We start from the raw sequence: 16,247 nt of genomic DNA, 5'->3' as shown, positions 1-16,247 counted from the left end.
GATGAGCATCTTTATCTAAGTCATTAGTAAACATGTTAGCACAGATCCCGTTCCACAACCCGATATGGATAAAGTCTAATAGGAGGCAAATGAAGAATCTAGACAACATGCTTGAGGAAAATATGAGTGAGAAAACATTGTCAATCATGGGAAAATGCGAAATTTAGGTACTAGGGTTTCTTAGGAGTCAATGGTAGAAATCCTTTTTCAGCAGTTGCTACATTCGTCCAGTTCCATGCGTTGAGTGACCTCTAGCTTACGTCAACAAAGCCAAATTTTGTCCTACTCCTGGCACAAGAAAAATGACACTGTATGTGTTCACAAGAAACATAAATGCTGTTATTTTTACAAGTTTTGTCCTCACAGTTTTTGAGTATTTTGTAAGTTTTCACAGAAGGGCTGGAAAAGATCTTAGAGATCATCTAATCCCTATCCCACTCCTCTTTTTACAGATAAAAAAACTGAAAGAAGGGAAAATTACAATCATATAGTGATGGGTGGAGTCAGGAATAGACATGTCTTTTATACTGGGCACCTAGGTTCTTTCTGCAGTACAAGGGAAAGCTGTGACAGTGTGATGACCAGATGTGAGAAGTCATTTGAGATGAAAACCACGAACAAAATTAGTCAAGACACAATCATTTATCTTTAAGAGGAAAGTGTGCATCTTTATTTCGGACTGACCTACAGGTCAGCCCCATTGCCACATGAGGATCCCGGAACAAATCAGAAGAGGGATAAAATCCAAAACATCTTAGGAAGAGCCATTTCTGGGTGGCTTAGTGCTAAATACTGATAAGGCAGAGAAACCCAAGCTGCCCGGTGGGGGTAGGTGTGCCAGCAATTCTCATGAACCAGCAATATACTTTACCTCTAGTGGTAACATGCTAGCCTAAAAAGAGACCTCAGACTAGTGAAATGACAATCTGTGGAGGATACTTAGTCAGTGTTGGGCCCAGAGAAGTGACTGAGTCCCAGATGACTTTTTCACTCCCAAGACACCAGCAGAAAAATATTTTCATCCTGCACTGAAATAGTATTTGATATGCATTGATCATTTCCTTGCCCTAAAGTACAGCAAAGCCTCACCTCTTCAAGCAAATTCACTACATCTATCTATGCCCAAAGAGAAAGTGTGGCTTCCAAAGAAGTGCTGGCCTCCTCTTCTGATTCTTCCTTCTCAGGATCCACACATCAGGCACTCATCTCTATTTTCTAAAGAGCAAACCATGGCTGCTGTGTTCCTCTCCTTTTCCTCATCCTTCAACACCTTCTCCTTCTCTTTCAGTTTTTCCTTATTCAGAGTGAACTGAATGGGATTAGCTGCTGGTCTTGTCCTCAAATAATACATGCCAGTCTTCAGGCCCTATAGGGAGAACAATAGCTATTAGTAAGAGTCTGCTCATCAGAATATTTACAAGACCAAATCTAATGTGACAGCCTCACATACTTGGCTCTCAAAATCCCACTTCAATCTACTTGTACTGATGGCATAAGAAAGGTGTCCTTAAACTTCCACAATTGGTAAATGTGCTTTACATCTCCAAAACGCACTAGTCAAGCAGGGTAGTATAAGACATATACACAGATAACTATAACACATTATAATAATTCTGATGACAATGACTGACACCTATACATTTTGAAAATTGCATACATCTCATTTGAGCCTCATAACTACACTGTGAAGGAGGTGCTACAGGTATTATTATGCCCTATTTAAAGACAAGGAAGTTGAAGCTCAGGTCATAGAGTCTGTCCTTGGGTCATGCAGTTATTAAGTATCTGAAGTGGGATTTGAATCCAAATTTTTCCGACCCCACAACCCAGCACTCTACCCATCAAACCAATGATAAGTGTCAGAAAGGGAAGCAAAAAAGTAGTATATGATGACTAAAGGAAAAGGTGTTAGTATGGAGAAACCAGGAAAAGTTTCTTGGAGAATGATGTATATCTATCGTTTTAAGGATGGTTAAGAATTCACAGACAAGGGGCGGCTAGATGGCACTGTGAATAGACCACTGGCCCTGGAGTCAGGAGGACCTGAGTTCAAATCCGGCCTCAGACACTTAACACACACACACAAAAAATTAGCCATGTAAGCTTAGGCAAGTCACTTAACTCCAATTGCCCTCCCAAAAAGCAAAAAGAATAAAAACAAATTTATAAAAAAAATATTTTCCCACAACCAGTGGGAAAGTACTTCTAGAAAGGTATGAAAAAAAAAAAAAGAATTCACAGACAAAATGAGTGGAAGGACCTTAAAGGTAAAGGGATAAGCATGAACAAAAAGGTAGGAAATAGAAGACATTTCTTTCAGGACCACCAGTACACAAGTTTCACTGAGACAAAGTGAAAGAGAACAAAAACAAAAGTGAAGAGAAAACAGAAGGGCCCAGAACATGGAGGGTTTTGAATAACAACCTAAAGTGTCTGGACTTTATCCTGTACAAGTTAACTATCAAAAGTTTTTGAAGCAGGGAAGTACCAGTACAAAGCAGTAATTTATAATGGTTAGTCTGGAGTTAGTGTGACAAGTGGTACCAGTAAGTGTACATTACAATAGCCAAGACGTAAGGTGATAAGGGCTTAGGGGCAAATTCGAATCAGCTATGTGAATGTAAATGAGGGGAAAAAAACTTACCACAAAAAGAAACAAGGAATGGTACCTGGCTGGATGTGTTAGAGGGAAGAAACAAGCATTCATTAACCACCTACTGTGTGCCAGGAACTGCACTGAGCACTATACAAAAACTGCCTAAACTGATCCACACAACCCCGGGAGGCGTTAACTCCATTTTACAGTTGAGGAAACTGAGACACGTTAAATGCAGGGTCACACAGCTGAAACAGAGCCAGATTTGAATGCAAGTATTCTTGAGTCCAGGCCCAGTGCTCTATGCTCTGTACTGCCTGGCCTGCAGTCAAGGATGAGAATTCTGAAGTAACATACATAGAAGTGATGACAGCTAAAGCTGTGGGGGTAGATGAGCAGAAAGAAAAAACAGAGAAGGAAAAGAACTAAAAGCTAATGAATGAGCCTTGTGGCTTCTTTCCAGCAAGGTGAGACAGCCAGCCAAAGAAAGAAGTGACCAGAATAAAAGAAGGAAAACCAGGACAAAGTACTGTTAAGGGAGCAAAGAGAGGAAGAAGACAGTTTAGGGGAGTAAGTAGACAATGTCAAATGCTACAGACAAGCTAAGGACAATGACCACTGGGAAAGTCCATTTTTCTAAGCCTTAAATGTAATTATCTATAAAATTAGGGAATTTGAACTATAGAATCTTTAGACTACCTTTAAGTTCTGAAATTTCACAATTTTATTATTTGGTGTCACTGAAGTGAACAATTTCAATAGAGTAATGAGAAATGAAAGCCAGAGTAGGAGTTAGAATGGATGGTGAAGAAATTGAAGCACTGACTGTTCTACTATATTCTATTTAATATTTTGCAAATATTTAATACATAAAGACTAAATGCCCCCCAAAATAGTTCTGTAAACTTCTACGTGTACCTACTTTTATAAATAATCCCTTATTAGCCACCCTGTGATCATTCCTCATAAGCACATTATCAGACACAGAAAACAGTATTTTTACAATGAAATAGCTACTATTGAAAGACTGCTGCATATAATGACAGTTATATGTAAAATGCCAGTTGCCTAACAATCACAAAGTGGCGAAACAAATAAAGGTAAAGTAAAGAACTCCATGTTAAGATAATTTTGTTGACACTGAACCCCGCCTTAAGGTCTAAAACTGCAATAACTTGATAAATCTTCTTTATAGCCCTTCACTAACCTGCTTCCAACCATAGAAGTGCATGCTGGTGAGTTTGCCATAGTTAGGCTCAGCAATGTGAATGTTCAAAGACTGACTCTGATCAATAAACGCCCCTCTATCAGCTGCCATCTTGAGAACAGTTTTCTGTGAGATTTCCCATACAGTCTTATAGAGCTGCTTCAGATCTTCAGGAATTTCAGGGATACTCTGAAAAAAGGAAAAGAACAAGTTTATTTTCTCCCAACCCTGAAGAAGAAAGCACAAAACACAATGATATAAAGGAAAATAAACTCCAAAAGACTTCAGAACTCTGACCAATGTGGTTATCAATGGTGGCTTCAGAGGACTGATGATGAAGTTTACATTCTATCTCTTAACAGAATAAAGCATACACAAGGTCAATGTGTAAATTTGTTTTGCTTACTATATTTATTTGTCACAAGAGAGATTTAAGGAGGAGGGGGGACAACAGTCAGCAAGAAGTCAGTGGGAATTTAAAATGACTTTTATAAAAAGCTTTTTTAATATTTATAAATAAATGACATTTATATCAAGCTTTTTTTAAGGATGAAGGGTTGGGAAAGGGAGGGTGCAGAAATGGAAGGAAAAACACCATAAGCAAAGAATACTGGTCAGAAAATTAACTCCTGGGATGAATGCCTTGCCTGATATGAAACTTATTAATTCTACTGCTTGTAAATGAGTAAGCCACCTAATACCTGTCAAATACATCATAGGAATATTGTGGATTTCAAATAAAAGCCCAAGAAAGACAGACTTCTCTAGGGAAACAAGGTGTGTCCTAGACTTGCTGATGGCTTAAAGCAAGCAACAATCATACAGAGGCATGGAACCAAATATTCACTTCACTCCTCTGTGATCTCTAGAGAAGTCCCTTTTTGCCAAAGCTAATCCTTACTTGTACCTTTGATCCATTTTCTCCACAAGTTTGTTCAAAAGATCATTCCCCAACTCTTTTTCTGATCTTCATCTCTCCCTATTTATGGCTCCTTCCCCAAGCCATTCAAAAATACTCAAATTACCATTTCTTTCCTGCTTTTCACTGATAAACTCCCAGAAAATCATTTATACTTACTGCCTCCATTTCCTCATCACCTACTCAGTTTGTAACCCCACATTTCAACTGAAACTTATCTCTCAAAAGTTTGCTAATGCTCTCTTAAATACTAAAACTCAATCATTCTGTAGCTACTCTGAGCCAGTTATCTCCTCTATTGGGATGCTCTCTCTCAGTTTCTAGTCCTTTTGGAAAGCAATTCAGAACTATGCCACAAAAGTCATTAAAATGTGCATTCCCCGACTCAACAACTTATCTTGGCCAAAGAGACTAAAGAAAGAGGAAAAGATCCAATATGTACAAAAATATTTATAGCAGTTCTTTCTGTAATGACAAAGAACTGAAAACTCAAGGGATGCCAATCAATTAGGGAATGGCTGAACAAATTATGGTACCAGAATGTAATGGAATTTATAGTACTATAAGAAATAAAGAAATTGTTTCAAAGAAAATTGGGAAAACTTGTATAGACTGATGCAGACTGAAATGAGCAAAACTAGAACAATTTATACTAAAAATCAACATTGTAAAAGGGAATAATTTTAAAAGACTAAAGAACTCTGATCAATACAATGATCGATTATGATTCTAGAGAACTGATGATGAAGAACATATCTATATTCTAACAGAGAATTAATGGGTTGTTATACAGAGACAGACATGGCCAATATGAGAATTTGTTTTGCTTGACTATTATTATTTGTTACAACAGTTTCTTTTTCTGGGAGGCTAGGGGGAATAGTTAAGAAAAAATTACTGTTTGATAAATGGGGGAGATTTTTAAAAAATATTTTTGTTTCCTATTCTCATAAATCCCTGCCACCATCACTCATAGTCAATACAACCAGGAAGTATCTGAGATTAAATTCATGCCCAGATTTCTCCTGATTTTCCAGTACTGAATTCTTTCCCACTATGCCATGCTGCTTTAATTAAGTGGTCACTAAAGACTTTGAAGAAAAGTTTTAACAGAGTGTTTAGAACAGAAGACAAGCTGCAAGGAATTGGGAAATGATTAGGTAATAAGGAGAAGGGTTGAATGTGAACTACTCTTTTTTAGGAGTTTAGCAGTAAAGAGAAGTAAGGATACAGGACTAACAATTTGAAGAAACAAGATTTGAGGTTAGGAGAGAGGGAGGAAAGAGAGAGGAGGAAATGGGAGAGAGGCAGAGGGAAAGGGGGATTTACAGAGGAAAAGGGAAAAGCACAGAAGGAGAGGAAAATCAATATGAGAGAATGACCAATTCAGCAGACTCCCCAATGGAAAAGGGAGAGGAGGGATCAAGGATACAAGTTACATCCTAGCCAAGGAAGAAGAGAATCCTCTTAGATTGAAAGGAAGACAAAATGAGGGAAAACAAGAAAGTTCTAAGGGAGTTGAAGTCCAGCAAGGATGAGCTGGTTTAAGATAAAGTAAGTGACAAGGATAAATATTGAGAGAGAGATTATAGAATTGGGAGCTAAAGGACACAGTACAGAACAGCTGTAGTAGGGGATTCAAAAACAAAGGACCACATAGCAGGAGGTGCTGCCTGAGGCCAGGTAATAGGCAACAGAAAGGACCCAGGAGCTGTCCACAGAGGCTCACGAATAGGAATGAAAAGAGCAGGAGGAACTCAAGATCAGAATGAGCAGAGTAGGGGCAGCAGGAAGAGGGCAGTGAGTTGTTATAATTGATAACTATGGGGTCAAGCTTTGGAAGGGCAGAAATGATGCTAGGGAATTCATATTTACTCATTCTTGTACCACTTACCTCAGAGGGCCTTTAAGTACTCATCAGCCCTATTTCCTTTCATTACAAATTTTAAACAAATAATCTGAAAAGGGATCCACAGGCTTCATCAGATTGCCAAAGGGGTCCATGACAAAAACCGAAAGGTAAGGACTGTTTGGCCCATGCATAATGCTGTCTGTGACTGAATACTAGGAAATGACAGAGACCTGCATAGAAATGTGCTCTATAACCAACTCTACCCAGTATTATTCTCTAGGAGAAATATGGTGCTCTGAGCAGGGGGCAGAGGGGCAGCAAGATTAGTATCTCACACTTCAGTCTTATTTTGTACCTGGATAGAGCCATTACATGCAATGATCTGGTTTTTCATCTCTTCATTCCATAGGCCTCGTTCTGTCAAATCTTTCAGCAAGTGTGGATTCACAATCTGAATAGAATGGTAAATAAGATATAAAATAGAGAAAAAAATGAATCCTCAAAAATGACTGCTGCAAAATTACAAAGAACAAACAAACCACAAAAAAGGAATAAGAAGATATTTGTACCTTATTCTTTTGTAGAGATATGAGGTGCTTGGATGCAGAACATTGCATATAGTTTCGTGCTTTTACAAAGTATTGACTGAATTTGCCAATTTTTCCTACTCTTACTCTTTTTTCTTTAAAAAATACTATTTATTGGGGTGGCTAGGAGGTGCAGTGAATAGAGCACCAGTCCTGGAGTCAGGAGGACCTGGATTCGGATCCAGCCTCAGATGCTTAACACACACAAAAATAGCCGTGTGACCTTGGGCAAGTCACTTAACACCAACTGCCCCCCCCAAAGCAAAAATATATATGTATTATTTATGATATGAGCTCATTCTTTAAGAGGGAACCCCAACGGCCCCCCCAAAAAAGCAAAAATATATATGTATTATTTATGATATGAGCTCGTTCTTTAAGAGGGAACAAAAGGAAGAATACTGGGAGAAATTCTAAGGATGGCAAAACACAAGATATCAATACAATTTTTTTTTAAATAAGAGAAAAAAGAGAGAAATAACAAGGCAACCATAAAAACAAACACAGGAATACAAATTTACATGCTCAGAGCCCAAAGAAATGAGGTTATTATACAACTGTTTAAAAGCAGGCTGTGAAGCAAATAAAAATTTAAATAAAGTCCAAAGCTCCCATCTATAACACTTGAACTGTATATACAGCTGCAGAGTCTTAGCATTTAGCAATGTGAAGGGCCAGTGATCATGTTGTGGTCTGGGTATATTTCTACTAATGGAGTCATTAAAAAAAAGACACATAGCAAGAGTACAATAGATAATTAAGAAAAAAATTGAAGTAAATCCTCCAAAATTTCAATAAAGAAATCAAATTCCAAACATGGGATTTCACATTCAAATATCATAAAAATCATAATATGCAAGAAATGGAAAGGTCTTTCAAGTCATCTTATTTAACCCCTTCATTTTTTTTTCCCGGCAGAGTGGAAGGCAGGGCAACTGGGGTTAAGTGACTTGCCTAAGGTCACACAGCTAGTAGTAAGTGTTAGGTATCGGAGTCCGGATTTGAACTCAGGTCTTCCTGACTCCAGGTCTGGGGCTCTATTTACTGCGCCACTTAGCCACCCTAACCCCTTCATTTTAATGATGAAGAAACTAAGACCCAAAAAGAAGTAACTTGTTCAAGGTCCCACCAACAATGCTTCACAGATTCTTAACCTATGTGGTTAGAACATAAGGTCCTTGCAACTGGTTTTATTCTTTTAATTTATATCTCCAGCACCTTGCAAATAGCAAACTTAATAAACAATTGTTGATTGATGGTTACAAAGAACCAAAAATTGGGGTGGCCAGGGAGCACAGCAAGTAAGAGCACCGGCCCCAGAGTCGGGATGACCTGGGATTGAATCCGGGCTCAGACACTTAGCACCCACCCAGAAACACCTGGCCATGTAACCTTGAGCAAGTTACTTAACCTCAATTGCTTTAAAAAAAAAACAAAAAAACCACAAAGAACCAAAAATTAGCTAAGGCCAACGTACATAATACCATGAGAACTATAAGAACTTACAAAGCAATTAGTTTGTTCTCCAGCCTACATCTTTTATTCCATTTAGGTGTTATCATCATAGCCTTAAGAAGTCAATGTAGAAATAAGTACATATTTAAAATTAACTGAGCAGTAAAGCAGGTTAGCTGTCCCAGTGCTTCAAAGATATTTTCCAAGTCTATAATCTCCTTACCTGAAATTCTCCCGACAGGACTCTCCGAGTATAAATGTTGCTGGTGTAAGGTTCGATGGACTCATTATTCCCTAAAATCTGAGCAGTGGAGGCAGTTGGCATTGGGGCAAGCAGCAAACTGTTCCTGATGCCATACCTAGGTAAAAAAAAAAAAAAAGCAAAATAATGTGGTATTGGCCTCAGAGCTAAAATCTGCCAAAACTACTAGAATGTAAGCTAATAGAATGTAATGCAAGTCTAGTAAACATGTGAGTGGCTTAATTCATTATAGAGATGTAATGGGAATGTAAATTTTAAAGATCTTCTCTGCCCCTAGGCTAAAGTGCACCTGGAGCCTGGGGTGGGAGGCTCATTTTTTCAGTAGATACTTCTTGATTGGACAGTGAGTCAATAAGGTTGTTACATTCTCTGAGCCAGGAGAAGGCTATATAAGCCCTGATGTGTAGCTTTGTTTTGGGGCTCACTTTGAGAAATGTTCTGTGATTTGATCAGATGAAACTCTGGGAAGCCGTTGTCCAGGGCCCCGCAGCTTTGAAACCCAGATGTTGTTTGGTATGGATGTAGTGGTTGGACAGTTTGGAAATCTGTCTACTTGATCTGTTTCTGTCTTGATAATTCTGTCTGTATACTTTGAAGTTCGGGGTGCTGACCTTTTTTCCCCTGAACGAGGTAAACGATATATGTTTGACTGATTAAAATAAGCTTGTTAACCCATTTTGAGTTGCTTTCCTTTAACAAAGCAGATCTAAGAACCTGTGTGAGCAGCCACCCTAGGGACTCCGGGGTGCTTGCTGCTACAAGAGACAACAGAGGCTTCACTCCTAAACAAGGGAATAACTATAATAATTACACTGCTGGTGTCTCTGTGTCGGCAGTACCCAACATTCCCTGGCCTGTACTCAATATACCCTGGCCTATGTCACTCACATTTTGGGACTCAGAGGACAATGCCTCTATGCTTACCGTGTTTCCCCGATAATAAGACACTGTCTTACTAATTTTTTGGACAGAAAAACACCAGAGGGCTTATTTTCAGGGGAGGGCTTATTTTAATGAACATTGACAGCAATTTTAATAAACAGGTAAATGTGAACAAAAAAAATGTACCTTTATTCAATAAGGAAATCACTGGGGAAGAACAGGATGATGCGCTCACTGCTGCAGCTCGGAGCGCGGCATGCATTTCACGGGGGGAGGGGGGGACGGTGCATACAGAGGGTACCGTAATGTAGCGTGTAGCGCAGGGGATCACCTTCACTACAGTAGCAATCTCAATAGGGCTTATTTCCGGGGGAGGGCTTATTTTAGAGGAATCTTACACAGTAAGGGGAGGGCTTATTTTCGGGATAGGTCTTATTATCAGGGAAACACGGTATACATATCATGAAATCACGTGTGCTTTAACAGCCAAGTAGTATGACACCCTTAATGGAAAACTGACTATATGACAAGTCATGACCTCACCAGTAAAGGGGAGATACTACCTACTCTGACAGTTAACTCACAGGTGAAAACCAAATGTGACAATAGATGTGAAACTACTTTGAAAACTGTATCTTTCCCCATTTAGCTTCCAAGTTCCTTAAGGAAAAGGAGCATACCATCTCCCCACATTTTGTACCTATGGATTTCCATAGCATTTACCATACTACTCTGCACTCTGATAATCCTGATTCATGTCTAATTATAACACACAGAGGTTTTTCACCCAGCACTCTGCAGCCTCAAGTAAAACTTGTTTCTTATTCTCCCACCTCAGGCTATTAATCTGTATAATGGAGACACCATGTATCAGACAGCCTGATAGAAAAGACACAAGTTTGGACTTGGAGTCAAGAACACAGGTTCAGATTCTGCTTCACAAGCATATTAGTCATATGGCCCAGGCAAGTTCATCTCCCTCAGCCTCTGTTACTTCATATAGAAAACAAGGAAAATATCCACAGCTCTTACCTTAGTCTTTTTGTAAAGGTTAAATGAGCTAAATAAAAGGCTTTCAAAATCATAACAAGTAAGTGTCAGATACTAACAATAATTATCTCATAAGGTTTTTAAGAATAATAGCTATCATTTACATATACTTTAAGTTTTGAAAGCACTTTACATGCATTAATTCATTTGAGAACTTTTCTAAGGACCAAGTGAGATAAACAGACATAAAAAGGGCTTTGAAAAGGTAATGTATATATTTCCATGCATTCCTGATCATAAGGAAATGGTGGCTCCAGTAGCACTGATCACACCACCACCATGACCTCTCATTCTATGCAATTCTTGGCTATGATTTTCTATAAGTTCTTCTACAGAGGATGTAAACAATGTTCTAGAGGCTTTTCAAAATATTTTGTGTATGCCACTGCAGCAGTCTATTCCTGCAGTATCAGCCCAAATCCTTTTCCAGTCATATATATCCAGAAAAGGAGTTTACTAAGAACTATACTGTTTCCACTAATTTTACATGAAAATACAAAGGATTTGTGGTTTTGTCAGTGGTAGGCAACTCTCTCCACTAAGGCATATAATAATCTGTCTATGACTGAGTAGTTTAGTCCCAGGACACATAAACATTCAACTTGCCTCAGGTCACACAGTGTCAAAGATGGATATGAACAAAAATATGACTCCAAATTCAGAACTCTAGTTAAGAAATGACACTGCTTTTACGTTAGTATTAATAAAATAAACATCATCCAACTACTTCCTATTGTATATTTTAAGGATTTCAGATATAGTCTCTAGGCAATACTAAGATATTTGTCTTCATGTTAATGTTAACAGTCCTCATGGTGTAAAGTACTTTTAAAAGAAAACAAAAAAAATCTAAACCTTAGTCAGGAAATCATCCTGCCCATAAGCCTTAAAAGACTCTTCATCTGCAAAATCTACAAACCCCTGAAGTGCCCAGCATAAATTATACACCAAAGTCCCCTTAAACCTGCTAGAGGGGACCCCTACTAGGTTCCTTGGAAACCACCTAATAGGCCCCAATAGTGAAGAAATGTTTCACCTGTGTTGCTAGAAACATGCCACAGATTCCCAGGGATTCAGGTCTATTTTGCTTCAATAGGAATAATACTGAGAATGTTTTGCTTCAATAAGAATACTGAGAAAGCTTCACTTCAATAGAAACAATGCTAAAGGCACTGCACCCCCTTAGAAACATATTCTGTTGCTAGCAATCACATTGTCTATAAAATTATGTCTTGGGACTGTCTTTCCCTCTGAGAGGCAGTCACCAGCCGGTTAATAAACACTCCTATCAAAGCATTAGCGATTTTGCTGTCTTATTCTCTCGGTTATCCATTACACCCCTAACTTGTGGAGATTTTTTCCCCCAGTCAAAATTTACCAAAGACTGCCCACCAAAATTTTCCTTAGAAATTTCTAACTTATTTCTGTGACAATGCATTCAAGCAAAATTCACCTATATTCTCAACATGGCTAAGTTACAAATCATTTTAGTGAAGGGAAAACTTAGCACTTGGTGATATGAATGAGTAACTAAAAGTAACTACTTTGGGACTAATCTCAGAAGCTGTATCCTTGAAAAATGAAGATCTGCTAACACATTTACTCACTTTGCAATCTTCTCCTTAAGAACCTTCCAGTCCCACAGGTCTGTAGGAGTGACATTCCACATATCATACTGAAGAATCTGAAGAGAAAACAACCCAAATGTATTACAAACCACCTAAAACTAGTTCAAAACTAAGTTAAAGCAAACAAAAACGTTCCATCAGAGATCTGCACAGGAAAAGAATTCTCTAATTGTCCTAACAAGTCTTCCTCAATGCCAAATATTAAACAGATCCAAACCATGAATGTTGGAAGACTCTACTCCACCCTCACCCTTATTGATCCTTCTCCACACAAAATCAATTTAAATCGACAAAACAAGAAAAAAAAAAAACCCTAAGTCAAAATAATGACCAAATTCAAAACCCCAAGTCAAAGCTAGCTATCTTGAAAATGATCTATATTTGGTATTCAAAGCCTCTTGTTAAAAAGTCATGTATTTATGAAATGTATAAATTCCTAAATGGCCAGGAATGTGATCATCTAGGTACTGCTCTGAAAAGACCCCTAATATAAATATGCTTGTTTAGAATGTATTAAAAACCCAATAGCGCTAACTTAATCCTCTTTCAGGTTTGCTTAATGTAATCCATTTACAATTAGGATATCCTGTTTCCAGTTAAAAAATAGATTATTTTAAATATATGTGCATATATATTATATATAACTATGTAATATATAATATGTTATGTAATGTATCAACATATTGGTACATATTAATATGTTAAATAGGTCACATGAAAAAGACCTAGCAGTTTAGAGAGACAGACTTATTATGAATAAGCAATGTTACTCAAAAAATCCAATGCAACCTTAGGCTGAAACAACAGAAGCATAATATGCAGAGTAAAGGAGCTCATAAACCTACTGTACTCCACTCTGGTAAGATATCCTCTGTAGCAGTGTTGAGTTCTAAGAACCACACTTCAAATGGAATGACAAGTTCAAACATATCCAAGACAGACAACAAGGACCAGTGATAATTTTGTAGCCTGAGAACATTTTTACCAAAGGAGTTATTAAGACACACAGCAAGTCTGCAATAATTATTTTTTAAAGTAAAGGTATACATACCCAACAAATCTTTAAAAAAAAAAAAAAGATTCCAGATATAGGAAGTCACACTTGAATATTATAGAATCACAGAGCTAGGAATGTATTTTAAAAGTCAAAGAATCTCAAAATCATGTGATACAAGGACTGGTTTAAGAAATAAGAACATTTATCCTGGAGTAATGAAGAGAGGGGGTGTATTAGCAAGCACTCTAGCACACCTAGGATGTCCTGCTAGCACAGTTTGATCTGCTTTATAAAGGAAAGACAGCTTTAAAGAGGTTAACAGTTCTACTTTAATTACAGAGAAAGAAGTGATTATAGAAAATATATGCAGAGAAATTAGCACAAAGATCAATAGACAGATCTCCAGCTGTCTAAACATAGCAATATGGCTATATACTTTCCATATATCACTGGATCAAGGGAGCACAGACATCTAAGCATTTGGGGGGCTCTGAAAATACAGTTTACTCAGGGTCTTGACCAGGAGATCAAAGATCCTTCTCATGATCGAACCCCCAAAGCAAAACATTAACCTCCCACAATAAGTAACAAAAACTAGGCCCCTGATTGGCTCAGAGCCAGAAGGCATGAAACCTACTTGACTCAGAACAGCTGTGAATTATCAGGGTTCAAAGGAGATTAATCCTTCAGATAGTTACAATTTAGCCTAAGCCTGGGAAACTTAACTCCAAAAAGGAAACAAAAATCCCATCTTGCTTGCACTTACAGGGGGCAACAGATCACTATTTAAACATGTAATACAAGGATTGGCTGAAGAAATAGGAACATTTATCCAGGAAGGATCAATGTTTTAGAGTACCTCAAGGGCTGGCAAGTATTATAATTGGTTTTTTTTTGTTGTTGTTTTTGCAGGGCAACTGGGGTTAAGTGACTTGCCCAAGGTCACATGGCTAGTTTTTGTGTTAAGTGTCTGAGGCCACATTTGAACTCAGGTCCTCCTGACTCCAGGGCCAGTGCTCTATTCACTGAGCCACCTAGCCGCCCCAAGTATTATACTTATTTTGATTAGCTCTAGAAAGCAGAACCAGGACCTGTAACAACCAGGTTGAAGTTCCTTTAAAAGGCAGATGACGATCAATATGGGGAAAAAGGCATTTAGAGTTGTTAGAGTAGAATGGATTGCCCAGAAAGACATAAAATTCTCCAGTACTAGAAGATTTCAAGTAAAGGTTGAATCACCACTTATTCAGAATGTTGCAAAAGAGATTTACATTTTAGGTAAAGGTTTGACTATATGACCTTTAAGTTTCCTTCCAAGTCAAAAAATCTAGGAAACTGAACTATACTGCAGTTATTTATGCGGGAAGGAACTACATTTCTGATAACAGGGGGAGCAGCAATAGTCACTTAAGGCAATAATTTTTACTGTTGCAGAAATGACTATCCCATTCTAAGTACAAATAGAGAGTTTAGACAAATTCTTTCAAGTCTAGAGGGCACAAGTGCATATCAATAAATGTTTCCTCCATTTACTTACTCCTTTGCTGACTGGGGAGCCTTCATATGTTTCATATGGACCATACTCCTTGGCCAAGTCACAGCTGGCTTCTAAGGCTCCATAATAAATGGTTTCGAAGATCTGTTTATTCAGTAACTGGGCCTCTGGACTCTCAAAAGGGTATCTCATCAGGATAAAAGCATCAGCTAGACCTTGCACTCCAATGCCAATGGGACGATGACGTTTATTTGATAAACTTGCCTTAGCGTCAGTTCATAGAAAAGAAAAGGAAAAACAAGACTATTCAAATAACTCACATTTCCATGGTGCTTTATAGCTTACCGAGTCCTTTCCTCATAACAACCTTGTGAAGTAGTATTTAGTACAAAAATTGCCATCCCCTGCCTGTCTTATAAAAGAAGAAACTAAGGCTCTAAGAGGTTAAACAATTTGCCCACAGTCAGAAAGTATCAGAGCCATCTCCTAACTCCCAGTCCAATGCTTTACAAGTAAGTGCATGCTGCCTGGCAATGTGTGCCCCTATATATCAAAATCTTTCAGAAATCCAAATGTGTTTAATAAGCTTTCTTCACATAATAGATGAACAGACGCCTTAACAAGGCTGATGAGTTAGCTATTTCTACTCTTCATCATTCATACAATATTGCCCTTTCTCATCAGAAACTGAAAAGATCAATGTCAACAAATAACCTTTCCCAAGCAATGCACACTAAAAAAATAATTTCTTTCAAATAGTTACTAGCAACAATCTATACGATCAGTTGCTTTTTCAATAAAGCATGAAGTTTATTTCACAATTTAGTAACAGTGAAATAAAGAACAAAAAAACTTTACAAAGTCAAAGAATATTGTTTTCTCAAAACAGCATTGGATATAAATACTCCCAATTGCAACAGTATACCAAAATAACAGCCAAGAGAATTCTTACACCAATTTTTTGGAGCATCCCATATTATAAAGTTCAGTTTATCAAATGTAATTCCAACAAGTTGCAAGGGCTCTAATAACTATTTGCTCATGGAAACAAAAATTTCTTTGGCTCTGGACTCTAGCATTTACTAATGTTAAATTAAAAAAAAACACTAACTAATCATACCTCTGGGACCGGGTAATAATTGATGTCAATAATCTTATTTAAGTTGCGAACAATGACTTTGGTAACCTCAGCCAGTTTCTGGAAGTCATATGTGTGCTCCAATGTGACAAACATATTCAGGGCCAAAGAAGCTAAGTTACAGACTGCAACCTAGAATACAAAATGATTACAAGTTAGATAACACTGGGGTTAAATAC

General features: G+C 37.8%; 1 protein-coding gene across 1 annotated transcript in view; it reads right to left on the bottom strand.

The window, feature by feature from the left end:
- Nucleotides 1-641: 641 nt before the first annotated feature.
- Nucleotides 642-16,247, bottom strand: part of RRM1 (ribonucleotide reductase catalytic subunit M1) — a 42,221-nt gene continuing 26,615 nt past the window's right edge. The window contains exons 13-19 of the mRNA XM_069064741.1: nt 16,051-16,200; nt 14,973-15,194; nt 12,418-12,494; nt 8,840-8,975; nt 6,930-7,025; nt 3,804-3,992; nt 642-1,366 (exon numbers count right to left, since the gene is read on the bottom strand). Of these exons, the coding sequence (XP_068920842.1) occupies nt 1,181-1,366; nt 3,804-3,992; nt 6,930-7,025; nt 8,840-8,975; nt 12,418-12,494; nt 14,973-15,194; nt 16,051-16,200 (1,056 nt within the window). The 3' untranslated portion in view covers nt 642-1,180. The remainder of the gene's footprint in view (nt 1,367-3,803; nt 3,993-6,929; nt 7,026-8,839; nt 8,976-12,417; nt 12,495-14,972; nt 15,195-16,050; nt 16,201-16,247) is intronic.

The sequence above is a fragment of the Petaurus breviceps genome, unplaced genomic scaffold (assembly GCF_028583685.1).
Source record: "Petaurus breviceps papuanus isolate PSGF00001 unplaced genomic scaffold, PetGlider_PUasm1.0 90639, whole genome shotgun sequence".
Lineage (NCBI taxonomy): Eukaryota > Metazoa > Chordata > Mammalia > Diprotodontia > Petauridae > Petaurus > Petaurus breviceps.
The sequence above is the reverse complement of the archived record's forward strand: the minus strand, read 5'-3'. Positions and strand labels throughout refer to the sequence as shown.